This window comes from Gavia stellata, chromosome 4 (genome assembly GCF_030936135.1).
Source record: "Gavia stellata isolate bGavSte3 chromosome 4, bGavSte3.hap2, whole genome shotgun sequence".
NCBI lineage: Eukaryota > Metazoa > Chordata > Aves > Gaviiformes > Gaviidae > Gavia > Gavia stellata.
This window is the reverse complement of record NC_082597.1, coordinates 56,318,739-56,335,399: the sequence shown is the minus strand read 5'-3', so window position 1 is coordinate 56,335,399 and position 16,661 is coordinate 56,318,739. Positions and strand designations below refer to the sequence as shown.

Below are 16,661 nucleotides of genomic sequence, written 5' to 3'. Positions count from 1 at the left end.
TGACAAGGAAGAAAAAAAAAAAAAAGGGCTGCAAGTGCCACTGCTGTGCACTGAGAGCAGGTACACACAAAACTAAAATGTACCGATGGCACCCTATTTCCACTTGTGTAGTGATTCCACAAGGTGCAGGGCAACAGAGTATTTGACAGAGTGATTAAACTGTTTTCCTCCATTCCATCCCCTCAAAAATATGAACCATTATAGCCCACACTGAGTAACAGTGTGAGAAACTTATTAAACTGTATTATTCTGGGAGAAAGAGCCTAGCAGAGGAAAGACATCTTCTTTAGGTAAGCAGGAAGTTTCCAGTGCAGGACTGAACTTGCAGCAATACTTTTCACAACAAAGCACTGGACAAGGGGCTATACATTTGCATAGATGCTTTTTCAGCAGCATCTGGGACTTGCAATCCCCATTTATAGAACATCAGCAATGTTTTGGGGTTTGTCCGATGTTTTTCTTGTGTTCCTTCCTAAATGTAACTGCTACAAAATTGTTCAGGAAAATAGTATATATACATGCATGAAAAGAAATCAGTGTGCCTATTCTTTCATTCCCCTGATCTTTTTCCACTGCAAATAATTGCAAAGCTATAAGAATCTTAAGCTAGGAGATGCAGTATTGATACAATCTAGTGTCAATCTAAGGACAGGACTGCTTCTGCATGTATCCCAATAAACTCAATTGTTCCATAGAAAAGCTTAATTTTACTCTTCCTCCTTTTCTTTACATTTGAGGAGACCTACCACCTATTTCTCTTAAACTTAAGCAGAGCCCTCTCTGTGATGTGCTGGACTGCTTTGGAAAGGACAGCAATATAAAAGAAAGTTGGAGCTCCTACTGTGTCTGCAACTAGATACTGAAGGCAGAATTGGTCCACATTATATTATCATGCAGTTGCCATACTATTCCTGCCTTACTGTACTGTAACTCTGTCTTGGTAAGAAAAAAACCCCAGCTCTTCTGCAAAGGTAAATAGTTAACAAGGTTCTGTCTATCTGCTGATAAACTTACATGCAAGAAAAGGAAGCATTTCACTTCATTTTGCTTTCACCTGAAATTTGTTTCCACCACTTCTGCTCATGAGATTCTGTTCTTTCAGCTGGTTCTTTCCCATAACTCTTGGATCTAGCATTACAAGGCTCTTGGCAACCTTCAGTTCCAGCCTCCCTCCCACACAAAGATAGTCCCATTGAAAGTTTCCACTTTTGAGTGTGACACTGACACAGAGTTCAGCTTGATCACATTTCCCACACAGCTGTGCCACTGCAAATATTCTAATCAGATGAGTTCAGCTTTTCTGCTGAGCAAATAACATAACATCAGTGAACTATGCAGAAGACTAATCCTGGGACACCTTCACTTCCTAGGCTACCAATACTTCCTTTGTCTTTTTGCTACAGACTTCAGCAAATACTCCCATAATATAAGCAGTGACAGAAAAAAAGAGATGCAAGCCTGCAAGGATGGCTAGGACAGCCCCTTATTTACTCTAAATTGTGTAATGGGCCCTTGAATGCTCATGGAGTGAATTCCCACTTACCAGCACAGGAGTTACTTAGAAAGTGTCAGCCTACTCAGACAAGACAGCCTTTATAAATTAGTATAATACTATTAGAAATTATGGCAATCTTTTTGGTAACATTGTCTTACATGCACCCTGATAAATCCTCTCCCTAAGAAATTTTAAAACTTGTCTTGTATCTTCTGCAGAGTTAATTCTGATGGGAAATTATAAAATAGAAATCTGGTAGATCCAGGTTTAAAAAGGAAGAGGCCTGGTGAGGCTGGGCACACTGGGTCACTCCTGTTAGCTCTGTCCATTATGTCTGCTGAAGGTATTTCCTCCAGGTGGCTGGATCTGGATGGAGTCCAGGAGGGGTCTTAAAGCTTGTCCAAAAGGTCTGAGAAGGTAAAGAAATAAACATCTCAAGTAGCCTACTTGATGAACAACTTTTCCCATTTACTACTGAAGTGCACTCACTTCCTAAAGCGCAATCAAATCAACACTGTAGAAGCAAATTTGAAGAACAGACTTCCACTACAAACTAAAACAAACTAATTTAACCTATTAAAGAGAATTTACTGTTCAATAAGTAAGAATCTTAAACATGATTTTATATAAGCTAGTTCTGAGTCCTAACATGCCCAGACTGCTAATGTGGTAATACTGTGTCTGAAACTGGCTTTTAGTAATTCATTCTACTTAAGAGTGTGAACGAAATCTCTGTTATGCAACTGCAGGGCTCCATTAAGTACCACATCAATATTAAAGACTGCTAGAAGAATAGCCTCTAGCTCCCTTGTAGGACAATGGTTCAACACTCACAGAGCAATTTCTGTTGCAATCTGTATCACCTGGTCTATTTTTCAATATGACTCACTCTGTTATAGACTTTATCTGATTTTGAGAGATCTGAAGCGGTAAGAGCCCACAGTAGAAGACACATGTCTCCCAAATAATGCGGTATATACCATTGTTACAAGAAATAACACCTAAATGATGAAGCTCAAATCATTCCACTGGGATCCTCACTAGCTGAGAGTTTAAAAAAAACAAAAAGTTGAGCTGAACCACCAGGCAGGAATTCTTCATGTCTTCTTTTTCACACCTTCTTTTTCCACCCAGTCCTAGCCTTAAAACTGCAGCATTAATTTTAAAATTACATCTCCCCTGCCTCTTCACAAGCAAAGCTGACACCTCCACTGCAATTACGGTGCTTAGAGTATGAGAAGCAACCTTTAACAGATACTGGTTTCCTAAGACAAAAAACCTTGCACCATTTTCTGAAACTTTCTATGCTTGTCTGATCACATATAAGAGACCATCACAGAATAACTAGTTTAAGTTAAAGGCAGAAGAACAACCTTCTCCTGTCTTCTTAGTAATGCCAGTGCCAGCCAGCATTTGTCATGCAGTGTTGTTAGGTGTTGAAGGAAAGCAAATAGCATCCTCTCCTTAATCTTATACTGGTTCTCAGAGAGAGCCAGCAGAAACTGGTACTGCTGGCTCTGTCAAATGTTTAAGCATTAGCATGAAGCAATACACTACAGAAAGGAGTGGCATGCATACTCACGTGGCAAGAACTTCAGCTGGAAGGTCAGTGATGTAGGAAGGGATTTTTCTTCCTGTCAGGAACTGTGCCACTTCATTACTGAAGGTGTTGCAGTTATGTTCAAAGATGTTATAAGACTCTCCTCTGTGCCACAGGAAAGGAATTGAAACATAAAAAGACAGACTCAGCAATAAATCTATAACAAGCAGAAAAACTAATGAGGAACATCTCCTTACATTAGCACTTTTTTCCCCACAAAGAATTCTAAGGAAAATAGGTAAAATACAGACATCAAACCACCTTCAAATTCAATTGAATCAGGGTGGAAAATGACATCTCTCTGCATCACTGACTTTATGCAATGTTTTTTGGAGGATAAGTGAGGTCAGGTTTCTTCTGCTAAAACCACAGAAGAAATAACGAGAAATCACAGGAATTACTGACATTGAAATATAGCCAGAACACTAAATGCTACTGTTTCCTATCCTTGTGAGTAGACTAGACTCTTTAATAGTCAAGACCTTGCTTTTACTCGTCTGAAAGTTGGCAGCTTTACTACAACGCTTCACCTATGACTCATGGGGCAAAGCACTATTTACTGAAATATTTCATATAGTGCCTTCATTTTCCCTGGTGATTCTCCCAGAGGTATTTCAGACATTATTCCATTTTATGAAAAACAGTGTGAAAGACTTCCTGACAGAATGCTTTCCCAGCCCAGCTCAAGGCTAGCACATGAGAGGGTTGCCTAGCTGGTAGCTCCTTGTGTATCAGTGCATCAGTTCCAGTCTCATATTTGTAGAGTACCAAATAATACACTAAAAATTCAAAGCTTTGTGGGCAGGATTGGTTTCATAATAACTTCCTCCATTCTGCCCCCCTTCCCCTAAAGGCTTTTTTTGTTATACAGATTTTATAGTACAAGCTGCTACTTACCGGAACATAGATTCCCCCAAAGAGGAAAGATATTCCAGAAAAATTTCCTCTGTGACTTCAGTGTTCCCCAGGTCAACAACTGAGTCTGGGGGGCCAAGAAGTGTCCCTCCCTGTAAAAATTAACACCCAAAAAACAATGTTAAATGGACAGACTGAATTATTTTGGAGCACTCTACTGAACAGAGCTATCGTAGCTTGTCCAGGCACAAAAGAAGGAACTTTTGGTACATTTGTCAAGCAAAAAGCCCTACTAGCCTCCCCTGCTCTGCAGTCAGAGAATGGCAAGTAACATGCAACTTATATTTCAGATTGTATACTTGGCTCTTTGTGCTGAAAACTCTAAGCTATGGCAAAATTCTGCTTTAGAAAAATGGCCCATCAGTTTTACCTCTCCAAGAACAGAAAAGTCTGACAAAGCACCATGAGCGTTTTTTTTAATCTTAAAAAAGATGCCTTGAGTTGCCAAGTCTGCATGTAAAACCTATTGATGCAGAATTAGACAAGGTGTCACTCTGGCAATGCAGCTGCAGAAGGTGTCTTGGATAGACAGACTCTACCAGCAGAAGCAATTCCCAACCTGTATTTAGTTGGGCTTAAACCCACTGTCCATGCTCCCTTTTCCTCAAATGCCCTGGGCAACCATGGCAAGCAGACACATCTGGCTGAATTCAGAAGCCTCTTGCTGCTTTTCTAAGAGACAGTGACACAAGCAATTCTGATCAGGTAACCCTATCACAAAATTATCTTATTAGAAAAATAAGTTTAACTTACAGGTGCACAGCTGGAGATTCCTCCACTGCCATAGAAGAACTCATCCTTATGGACTATTATGGAGGTGTGCCTGCCACAGAACAAAAACCACGTGAAACAAAGGAAATATTTAACCTAGCACATAAATCACTGGTAAATTTATGTGCTTGAGGACATCATGAAGTGAATAACTGAAAGAAAAGGTCAATGTGTTTCTGCGAGTAGGAACAGGATCTGCTGGGACATGAATGGATACGGAAGCAATGATTATCAAGCTTACTGTAACTCTAAGTGCTTGGGAAAGAACAGGCTTAGTTAGGTGCCCAAGCAAACAAAGGAAGAGGGGGACTTCCACACCAGCATGAGATCTCCAGCAACCTCTTTCAGCTAAATGGCTGAGGGTAAAGTCACAGAGACAGAGAGACAGAGTTAGCCCTGCTAACACATTGACAGAAGTGCATGTCCGATAGACACTGACTGAGAAGAAGATCAGACAATCACTGGAGATGGATCAATAGAGAGGAAAATGGATGAACAAGGGTTTGGGGGTTTTTTGCCTTTTTTTTTTAAAAAAAAAAAAAAACCCTCTTGCTATGAATTATAGCAAATTTGGGGGTGTTTTGTAATCGAATATAGCCACCGCTCTTATGTGTCAGAAGGCCTGATTCTGTAATACCTTCTTTCCACCTACTCTTTTACTCTCATGTTTAGTCATGCCTGCAATTACAAGACAAAATGCTTGGGACAAGGACAACATCCTACCCTTGAAAAAGTATGCAAGTGCACTAAAATGCAAGAACTACTACCGACACTTTTTTCATGGGGTCCACTGAGCTTTGAATGGAGAAGTTTAACCAGCACCTGACTGTACATTATCTTACTGTCGATCTATATTCAGGAACAAGAAGTGCCTTGGTCTCTCTTCAGCACCAAATGTTCTTAAGATCTGAAGCATATATAGTTTCATATTGAAAATACTTCCTACACGACACAGTGTTTAACACACATTATGCAATTTAAATCTAGTCACTTACCAGATGCCATCCAGCTGTTTCCCTGTATGCAGAGAAAAGAAGAGTTATTAGCAATGTGTTTTCCAGATTTCAGCCTACTTTCTATCAATCACTTAGGAACCACACTTATTGTTTCACCATGACAGTAACACCAAAGATTTCATCCCAGAGTTGCTTCTAAAGAAACAGAATGTCTTTCTTTCAAATTAACTACTCCAGCCACACTACTGCTGTACTTTTTTCCTCCTGCATGCAGAGGTGGCAATACCATCCTATCCTGCCAGTGCTTACCTTCCTTGGGCTTTTGTCTACAGGCCAAGAAAAGAAACCTTTTCCTAAAATTAGAGTCTGAGTCAGGACCAGAAGAGTTGAATTTTACACTGATTTCATAATTGCGGGCAGTTAGCCAGCACAGAGTATTCAGTTTTCTTTCTCAGTAACTGATGAGAGACCTGACTTGAACATATCATCTGTGGTGATAGTCTCTATAATCTATTCCATGGTTTCCTCCCTTCCCTCCCTCCCCCTGCCCTTAAAAATTAGTAATTTCAGTGAGAGTTGGGGGGCAGAAGCGCAGGGTTGAAATTTATACAAGTTATAAAATTGTGTCTGTTGTAGAACACAGCAGCGAAGACTTACTTCAAGCACCACTACACTGATAATATCACTGTGTCTTAGAGAAAAAGTCCCTTCTGAAATGCTTTTCCAGTTCTCTAGAAGTGGGAAACCTAAACCTCTCTGTGTTTCTGGTAGGGTCTCAAGATCAAACCTCTCTTCAAAGGGTCGCCAGCTGTTACTGCTCTAAGCTCAATTGTTTTATCTATCATAACCTACAGGCTTGGTCCCTGGTATCGCACCCCTTGGTAAACTCGTAGTCAGCAACAGCATTCTATGACAGATGCACTATAACTTTATTTTGCCGAACAAGGTGCAGAACACCCAGAAAAGTGGATTTAGAACAGAAAAACTGTGTGCATACCAACATTTGGTATTCTCCTGAACCCAAGCAGTAGACTGAGTGTTCCTCTGCCATAGCTTCTGCTTGCTTGCAGCAGGCCCCTGATCCTTTTAGTCAGCCTTCATATATAAGCACTTTCCCCCAGCAGACCACTTCCCACACCACTATCCTTTATATCCAAGCAGCACCTCTTCCAAGATGTTTTGTTGTTACTGTTCAGCTTTCAGATACAGGAATGTGATGTGATGATCTGCTAAAGTCATCTGCAGGTTTTCTGGAGCTAGATAAAAAACACTGTAGACATGATAAAAAAAGCCACCTGAACATGAGAGGCACTGTTCTAGTAAAAAACTGTTCAGAAAGCACTGATGGGTTAACTTTTGGCCAACAGGCTTTGCTCTGGTTTGGACACCATCTCTGTGCATCACATCAGCCTCAGGCCTCCCAAAGCTAGCTACAGACCTTCTTGCTTCCTGAATTCTGGGCCATTATGTCTAGATATTATCCTCCTCCTTTAAATGCAGCCTCAGAGTTGTGGTCTTTTTTTTAATGTTTTATTCAAATGCTTGTTATATTCAGGCTTTTCTTGGCTATCTTGAGGGCCACTGCCTTAACTGTCCTTAAGTCAGGATTTGGCTACATCCCTCATCACACTATCAGCCTTGCCTCTCCCTAGCAATTACTCCACCAGTCACCCTCTTTGTATTCCCACAGCTTATGATGCTGAAAGTGCACTGCAACTGCTTTGCAAAGGCTGGAATCAGATGCTCAGAATAACAATAAATTATTCCACTCATTAAAAAAAAGTTTGGTAAAAATGAAGCTTGGCTCAGTTGCACTCCCCTGCTCTTCCCCCATGATTCCCAAAGAGGAGGCAGCATGTTACACACTGGACCCCAGTTAGTGTATCAGGGGCCTAAAGCTAAACTGTAGTTTGACAGAGCAGTATTTCATCCCTCAGCCTCCAGCATGCTGGCTTCTCTGCTGAAACTTTAGGAGTCATTCTTCTTCTGTTGGTGTCCAGCTTCTTCTAAAACACCTGGTGTGGTAGCAGTCATGGGGTACATTGTCCCAGTTCCACTTGTCCTGTGGAAAGACATTCTCCAGTTGTTGTTACTTAGATCAGTGCCACAGCATCAATGGCCTACAGGGAGGCAGAGGCATTGCCTTTTCCTTTCTGTAGGCAGAGGGTCTTGGGGTGTTTATCCCCTCCTACTCCTCTGTCAGGGCTGCTTTGGTCTGTGAGTGCCAGGAGTGAATATACTACTTCGAAGCAGCAGTAGTTCTTCACAAGTTCTTTCTCTTGGGCAAAACCAACTTTCTGTCATCATCAGGACTGGGTAAAACAGAGGAACAAACCTGATGAGGATAATCCTTCAAGAGTGCCGAGAAAAGGATGTTTATGTGTCCAAGTAAAGAATAAACAATCACTACCGTATTTTTTCTGCTCAAGTCTGAAGCAAAATAGGCACATACATAGATACCTGCTTCAGACGAGGGTCGTATAAGAGCAGAGGCAGGGAAAAGGCTGTTGTGACAATAGAGACATCAGCTGAAGCGAGCCCACACAGTTTTGAAGTAGGTGGACTGATCTATCACTACCATGGATCACAGCCAGGCAGCAAGCATATTCACTGTCAACCCATCGCACAGAAACGTAGGCATGGAGTAGGATGATGGCCAAAAGATAGTAGCAATGATGAGAGAAGAGGAGCAGTGTGTTGCAGCGTCTCAGGAGCACTTGCTGCCCCTTTAGCGTGTCCCACGCTGTTGTGCTTCTCGATCCTCTGGCCCTTGCTCCACACCTTCCCCATCAGAGCTTTTGCCTTGAGCTCTAGAGCTGCCAGAAACCAGTGACACTGCAGGCTCATCAGCAAGATGTGAAGTAGGGTATAGTGCACTGCCCTAACTTTAGCAGCTGGCCTATGACAGGCTCTACTGCTTGGCTTTGCATAGTTAGTGTTCTGCATATCTGTTAATAAATTATTACACATTTGTTCACAATAAATCACTGGTTTCCACTAGAAACTTGAACTTTATCCTTCAGGGCAGAGAAACAAACCGTTTCAAAGGCAGCACATACTAGAATTGTATCTGCCCTTTTGCATACTAAATGGAAAAAGAACATCTTAATATTTACTTTCACAGACATTTCCAGCAAACAAGGATAAAAGGCTTTCCACAAAGTTGCCACTTTGCACCTAGATTCTGTGTGCAGGTGAAAGAGTTATAGCAAATGCTGACAATGTCACAGGTGCTGCCGGGAACCTGCTTGTGCAATTACAACACCTACTTGAAAAGATCATTGCAGCGAAGGCTACCACACATAGGGCTGCTCTAGCAAGACTACAGCCAGCAGCTCAAGGGAGGTGACTCTTTCCCCCTATTCGACACTTGTGAGACCACATCTGGAGTGTTGTGTCCACTTTTGGATCCCCCCAGTACAAAAGACACTGACATACTGGGCTGGAGCACTTGCTGTATTGAACAGCGGCTGACAGAACTGGTCTGTTCAGCCTCAAGAAGAGAAGGCCAAGAGTCCTTATTGCTGTCTACAATTCCCTAATAGGCATGAAGGAAAGGGAGCCTTGTTCTACTCAGAGGTACACAGTGAACGGCAACATGTGCTAGTTGGAAAAGGGGAAATTCCCAACTCAGTAAGAGAAGAAAAAAAATTACCATGAAGGTGGTCAAACACTGGGGCAGGGGTCCAGAAAGCATGTGGGATTTTCATCCTTGGAGATACTCAGAACTCAGCTGCCCAAGGCCCTGAAGAATCTGCTCTCGCTGGATCTACCTTGAGCAGGACCTCCAGAGGTCCCTTTCCACCAATGCAGTTCTCTGATTGTATGAACAAAACCCAAACAGAATTCAGGAAAGGGACTTTGCATTAGACTGCAGTCCAACCCTGGAGGGCTCCTCTCTGGCTGCTACACACAAAATCTGTAGCCAACAACAGGCAGCAACTGCCAGGGCAATAACAGAACAGCTCTTGGCAAGTGAAGCTGCCTATCTTCAGAAGGCAGGTCTGTCTGAGGCTGCTCAGCTAGGTCAGTTTGTGCCAAGCACTGGTTTGATTATCTTAATGGAGCTGCTGACCTGCTATTTTTGCTTGGGTCCTGTAAGACATTAACCAGGCTGGCATTGTGGAAAATGCATGCCAGATCTCCAGCACTGATGACAATAAGGTATCCATGGTAGCTCTCCAGCCTGCTGCAGATAAAATAAAATCCCTTTCTGCCACTAGTCAGAGGCAGCGCAAGCCTCTCCAACACCAACACCATTGCAGAATCCCATGCCTAAGAAACCTGCCATTATTGGCCACATACACATCACCCAGAGACATCCAGGACCAAGAACTTTTGGTATGCTGCTGCAGTTTCCCATGCTGTAGAGCTGGCTGTTGTCATCTCAACTCCAAACCAACTGACAGAGAATAAGTCAATGGCCACCAGTTTCTGAGGAACTTGGGCAGCTCCCTTTTCTGTTGCTCAGCAAGAAATCTCAATGTTGTTTGTCTGTTGCATCATGTAAGACGTTCTGTACAGACCTTCATGGACACCATCATCTTCCTCCTGAAGTTTTGCCTCTGTTGGTGATCCTCCTATGTGACTCTTCTTGCCCTTCTCTCTAAGTCTGACATTGCACAGAACAGGTGACAGCTCACAACCACTGCCACTCCTGACAAGCTCATGTAAAGCAATCAGGGCAGCCTGCACTAAGGAGTTATGTCTTGCCTTCTGCTGGACATTGTCCACTATATACAAAACACATTGCTTGCAGCTTCTGAAGGCTTGATACACATACCAGCCCCAACAGTATGACCAAGCAAGGATCGACACTGCTCTGTTTCCACAGCCAGCTGCCCAAGTAAAAGCATGACTACAGTATTGCTGTAGCAAAGCGAAGGCACAAGTTGTATCCAGGCCTTGAAGCGACACTTTCCAAGAGAGCTGCTTCTGGCAGCACTGTCCAGCTTAAAAAATAGACTATCAAGGTTGCCAGGGAGCCTCCTCAAATAATCCTGCAATAGAACTTACATCTCATAGTCAATTGAGTGGTCTAGTAGGAGGGATTGCAAATACCATCTGAGATACTGGCAGACATCATCGCTTTTCATGCTCTTCCACTCCTTGCCACAACACTCCAAACTGCCGTGACACGCTGCAATGGGGGCAGAACTCTACGCTGGTACTGCCACCAAAACCAACACATTTACTCATAACCTGAGGCTGTCTGTAACTATATAGAAAAGTCTGATTCCCCAGTAATTTCCATCTGAGCTGCCAAAGACTTTCAATTCCAGGCATTACTCTTCACTCAATGCCTACGGCAAAGCTAATCCAAATGATGCATGCGCGTATAATGCGGAACAGGAATGTCCTGATGGGATGATACTCTTTTGGGCATCTACTGTTCATCCAGATAAAACAGAGAAACAGCAAGATGCTTAAAAAGTTTAAATATTTCAAGGGACAGAGGGCTGTTGAGCAGGAAAGGGTGTTGCAAATTTACATGTACACACTTATCATACAACAATTAGTGCACATGGTCAAGTAACCAACTATCATCTGTCCCACAGTAATTGCCTGTGTGCAAGCTCAGCCTGAAGTAAATGTGAAGCAATTCAGGTTAATTTGATCTGCTTCCATTACAAGCTAATGCAAGTCAAACTCCCTTGTGTTTGTTGCAGACCACGAACATGGACATGAAAGTTACTGCGTTATACCTGTGAGAGTTTAACGTGATAGCTTGTCAGTCTTTGGAAACCTGATCACATACCTGATCTTTGTTTGTTTTTTTTTTTAACTTGCTGAGATGCTTATATGGATCTTTCCTGAAAATACTCACTAGAACTCAGGAGGGGATGCCAATTTGGCATAGATCTGTGTGCTTAAGCATCTCAAAGATTCAAATTGTTTGAATGAGGCAGAATATCATCTGGCAAAAGTAAACAAGTTTTTTTATTTGCTGTTATTTTTCTTTATAACATTCATAGCTCAAATACTTTTATGGTGCTTACATAAGCCAGAAACCTATGAGAAAAATACAACATTCAATTGCATTAAATAATTCCAGGACCCTCAGCGTAGCCACAGGGAAGTGGAGAATGAACTAGTTAGATTTGTTTGTTGTACAACTGGTTCAGGAAACTGTCATTGTTAGGATACAAGGGTATTTTGAAAAAAGCAAGCAAGCCCTTATAATTTTAGAATACAATTAAACGGGATTACTTCCATACTTGGATTTATTTGGAAGGCCAAGCAGAAGGAAGATTAGATGCTCGCCAATCTATTTTACTGGCACAGTTAATTTGTTAATCTTGAGGGCCACGCAATGTAGTTTATTCCTGTGCATTTTAAATATCAAATGAAAGTGGCGTTCGTATATTAATCCAAATTATTAGACTGAAGGGCAGAAGAGTTCTGAGACAGGAATTATATAAGGAGATGGGCATTTAGTTTACCCCATTCAGATCTTAGGCCATCCATCCCTCAGTGCAAGAACACCACCTATTCCTGAGCTGTAAAGTAAAGAAACAATAGGAAGCTCAGTATTTTTAACAACATATCTATGTTCTGCAATGGATATGCAAGCCCCAGAAGACCCTAAAAGACCCAAAAAAAGTAGTGAACTGTTCTCCTGTGGAACTGGAAGCAATATAGTTTGGTCAACCGGTGTGGGTACTTCTAGCAATGCATTGCTTTGTATATTGTTGCAATTTCCTTAGGCCAATCCATTAAGATTCCTGCCCTTTCTGAATTGAAAATTCTCCTCATTAGTCAAGCACTTTCTCGTATGTGCTACCCAGGGTGCTCAACTGAAGCAAAAAAAACCTAACGGAGAGGGAGAGGCCTGCTTCAGTTCCCTTCTCCTTGAGGTGCCTAGAGAGACCAAAAAGTAGGCTAGATTGGGGGAGGGTAATGCACTTGATTTTCATGAAATCCCTAGCAAATGCTGTGGAGCAAAGCTGATGGAGTCTCGTGCTGGGGCAATTCAAAACTCTTCAGAATGGGTGGAGGAGAGGCAGAGTAATGCACTGGGTCTGGAAAAAAGGAACAAAGCAGAAGGTACCTCCTTTTATTAGTTATCTTTTGCTCTGATGCCTTCTGGGCTGTTAAGTCCATACAGCTGAATGCACCACTTAAAAATTTCAACCGATATATACTCTCAGTCAACTCACTGTTAATTTATACTACCTTGAGCCAAAGCTGCTGTGGTAAACTAAGCTACTACCCATTTTGTGAGTCACATGAGCAATAACCTCAATTACAGGACAGGAGAACTTTGAGAGCTGCAAGACATTTTTCTTTAAGCCCGTGATGCAATAGGCTTTTAATCAGCCTTAAAGATTTCTCTGCCTTTGGACACCTACTTCAAAATCAGCACTGCAAGCGGAACTATTCTGTTTTCCTGTCTACATTCCACAGAATCAGATGGATTATGTTTTCTGTCTTGAACACTGAAACCTCATTGCATTCCAGTTAATATTTATTATTATTAGATCATGTAGTTGGACAGACAAATGTAGTCTCACAGACTGAGAATGGGGGAGAGAGGAGGAACAGTACCTGTAGAGGTACCTGTTGTGTGCAACAGCACACAAAAATTAAACACGACGCTTCTGATATCAAAGGCAACTGAACTACAATATTTGGTCGTGTATACTTCAGAATAGAAATATTCACTGAAAAATTACAGGAATCTCACAGAAAAGTAAGAAGAACAAAAGTAGTCTGGGTAGAAAAAGACTAAACTTGCCAAGAAAAGCGAAGACGTGCCCAAGGGGCATGACTAAGTCACTCTAAAGCCTGCTATGAACAGTGCTGTATAGCTCTGCCTTCCAGGTTCATCACTCAATGACAATGGATAGAACTGATACTGAAAAAGTTAGGGTAGCGTTTAGTAGTGAGAGCTGATCCTTGAATGCTGTGCTGACATAATCCCTAATACCTCTAGATCCTATTAGCACAACTGAAGACAACATGTGGTGATGCTCTTGCAGTGCTCAGTCCCATAAGAAGGGATTCATTCCCCTCTGGCAGGGGGATCTGAGCTTCTGTTTTCAAGCATGATAGGAATTGATTTTAGCACAATCAATTATTGTATTTGTTTCTTCTCTCTAACACACATGTATTTCAATATAGGCGATGCTACAGAACTGTAACTCAAAGGCATTGTTTCAATCAAACCTGGCATCTATGGAAAGAATACCATAAGTAGAAATGACAAATGTTTAGCACTAAATCATCTAAGAAATCCTTTTCTCTTCAATTTCTATGACTTTCCCTGATGATGTACAGTTTATGAACATCAGTGACAAAAAAACAAAAAAGGAAAAATAGCTATCAACCATCTGAAAGTTGATGTACAGAGAAGTAGCAACAGTTTTTGTTGTTCTTCAAGAAAAAAATGTGTGTACATGAGGCAAGAGGAGTATTCTCACAATCACTTTGCTCTTGGGGAGGTTTCTAAAATAATTTGGAGGTATGACAGAGCTGAGTGTAAATGCACAGAAGATATTTAACTTCAAGAAAAAAAGGAACAAACAATGATTTGTGTTACGGACAATCCAGTCGCTGGGTCCACATAATCCCAAATATTCTGCAGTCTGCGTTGTCACTGTGACCACACAGGCCTAGTTGGCCCTGTTCCATTAACACGCCTGAACTCAGCTAGTTACTGGGCAGTACTAGCAAGCAACACTTCCCACACAACTGAGAGATGTGTTCAGATCTTGAAGTTTTCCTTCTCACTACACAGACTCCTAGAAATTTAGCACCAAACTGCATTGCAAACACAAAGTTTTTAAGTTGTTCTCTGGATAGCATAAAAAGCACCGAAAATGAAGTCATGCACTAAGTGTTTTTATGTGGAAATTCAGAAAGCTACAAGATCTGAAGATTGACTTTGTGGGTAAGAAGAGAGCTAAAAAGCCTTCAGTTGATCTATGTGAAGACTGGCATGGAGATACATATAGTGACAACCTGGTTTTGTACGAGTCTTTGCTTGGACCAACACTTTGAAATAAGACTGGTTAAAATCTGCTCACCTCAAACACAGGTAAATCATGCACACCTATAATCTGTATCTTAAGATTTATAATGCTTAGCACAAGATAAAACATGGCTATTATGAACTAAGAGGTGAAAAGTTACTTCCCTGAGGGCTACAACAGAAGTGACTCTAACCACACAAAAAGTTTTGAGGTTATCCAGTGAGGGAAACACACATCTCCCAAAGTTGTTGCTGCTCTGGCTAACAGAGCACATCACATACAATGTCTGTAATATTTACTTCTCAACTTTGCAAGCCTATCGACATGTATAAAACCTCATGCTAAGAATTATTTGGACTTTCATTTTAAGCTTGCAGGAAAGCACAGAATCTCCTCATAGGACAGATGAGCACTGTGAATGCCAACAAACTGTAAAACAAGATTACACAGAGCCATCTGTTCAGACACTGAGCCTGTTGAGAAGTCTCCTCTCACACAGACTGCTGGTCTGACGTGGGGCAGAGTCTACACGTAACAGGTATAAACCACTCTTGCTGCATTCCCAATTCACGCTTCCAAAACTTCAAGCAAAACTTAAGTTTCCTTTGCATCCCTAGTCCAAGGTTCACCTGGAAACGCACACATTCGTGATAAGACATACAACAAACTTTTACAAACTCTCTGGAAGGAGAAGGTGGCTAGTTGCACATCACAAGCTGTGCAACACCTAGCCCAGTCCAGCCTCACCACAACATGGAGCTGTTTGAACCCAACAGCCTTGTAAACAGGAGAAGGCTTTCTTCCAGTTCAGCCTTCCTGCCAAGGCGTCACAGCACCTGTGGTGTTGGGAATTGAGCTTTCCCTCACTTCAGGGGCTAAGTAATCCTTTTAATCAGCCTTCAGTGAGTAACACCAACGAAGTGGCAAAGGACAGATGGGGGGAAAAGAGCCTGGACCCTGTTCAGCTGGAGCTGCCTTACTGACAAAGCCTGTCCCGCTGACAACGGAGACAGGGACGCTGCAGCTAAAACCCACTTTGTTCCCGCACATCGGGCCCCCAAGCCAGTCCCGCACACTCGCGACTCGTGCTTCGGCCACCGCCGCATCCCGGTGCCCGCAGCCGCCGAGCGCTGCCCGCACCCTCAGGGAGCCCTTCCCCGGCGGGCCGCTCCCTCGGAGCCGAAGGGGGTGATTGCGGCCCCGTTTCCCGGCGCAGCGAGGCCGGGCCGCAGCGGTCGTTGGGGGCACAGGAGCCCCCGGGAGGCGGCGGCGGGAGGGGTGGGCCAGGCCGGGCCAGGCCCCGCGCGGAGGCGGGGCGGTGCTGGTGCCCCCACCGTGCTCTTACCCAGCATGAGGGGGCTGAGGCGCCGAGCCATGCCCTTGGACAGGTCGTACACATAGAGCTTCACGGGGTGCAGGGCCAGCGGCTCCTCCATGGGGATGGGGGTGCGGGCACGGCCGCCGGGCGGCACCCGGAGCCCTGACAGACACCCGCCGCCCGGCCAGGCGCCGGGAAGCGGAGGGGAAGGGGAAAAGGCGGCCCCGGTACCAGTCCCGCCGCCGCTCCCGGGTGCGGCAGCACCAACCGCGAGGTGACAGACGGAACGGAAGGGGCGACGCTGCCTCTGCGCATGCGCGGCAGCCGGCGACTAGCCGGGATGTCCCGTCACTGCGCCGTTATGCAGCGCGGGGGGGTCGGCTCGGGGGCGGAGCTAGAGACGATGGGCGGGGATGGGGAAGTCCCTCTGCCATTGGCTGAGGCTTGGCGCCTCTTCCGGTTTGCGAGCCGGAGCCACGCGCAGGGCAGGCAGAGCTCCCTCCCTTCTTTTCCCCTCTGCAACCAATCCACGCGGAGGGGAGGCGGGGCTTCCCGCAGGAGGGGCAGGGCGCGGTGCCCTTCCTCTCTCGCCATTGGCTAGAGTTACTATGGGAGGTGGGTTTCCTGGTGA

At 43.6% G+C, this 16,661-nt stretch overlaps 1 protein-coding gene across 1 annotated transcript; it reads right to left on the bottom strand.

Annotated features, from left to right (window-relative positions):
• Positions 1-12: 12 nt before the first annotated feature.
• Positions 13-16,345, bottom strand: DESI1 (desumoylating isopeptidase 1). Its single transcript, XM_059816506.1, is given in 7 exon segments — positions 13-1,904; positions 3,078-3,200; positions 3,993-4,102; positions 4,764-4,833; positions 5,777-5,798; positions 16,058-16,204; positions 16,207-16,345. Coding segments are annotated over 7 exon segments (705 nt in total). The 3' UTR covers positions 13-1,810.
• Positions 16,346-16,661: the final 316 nt, after the last annotated feature.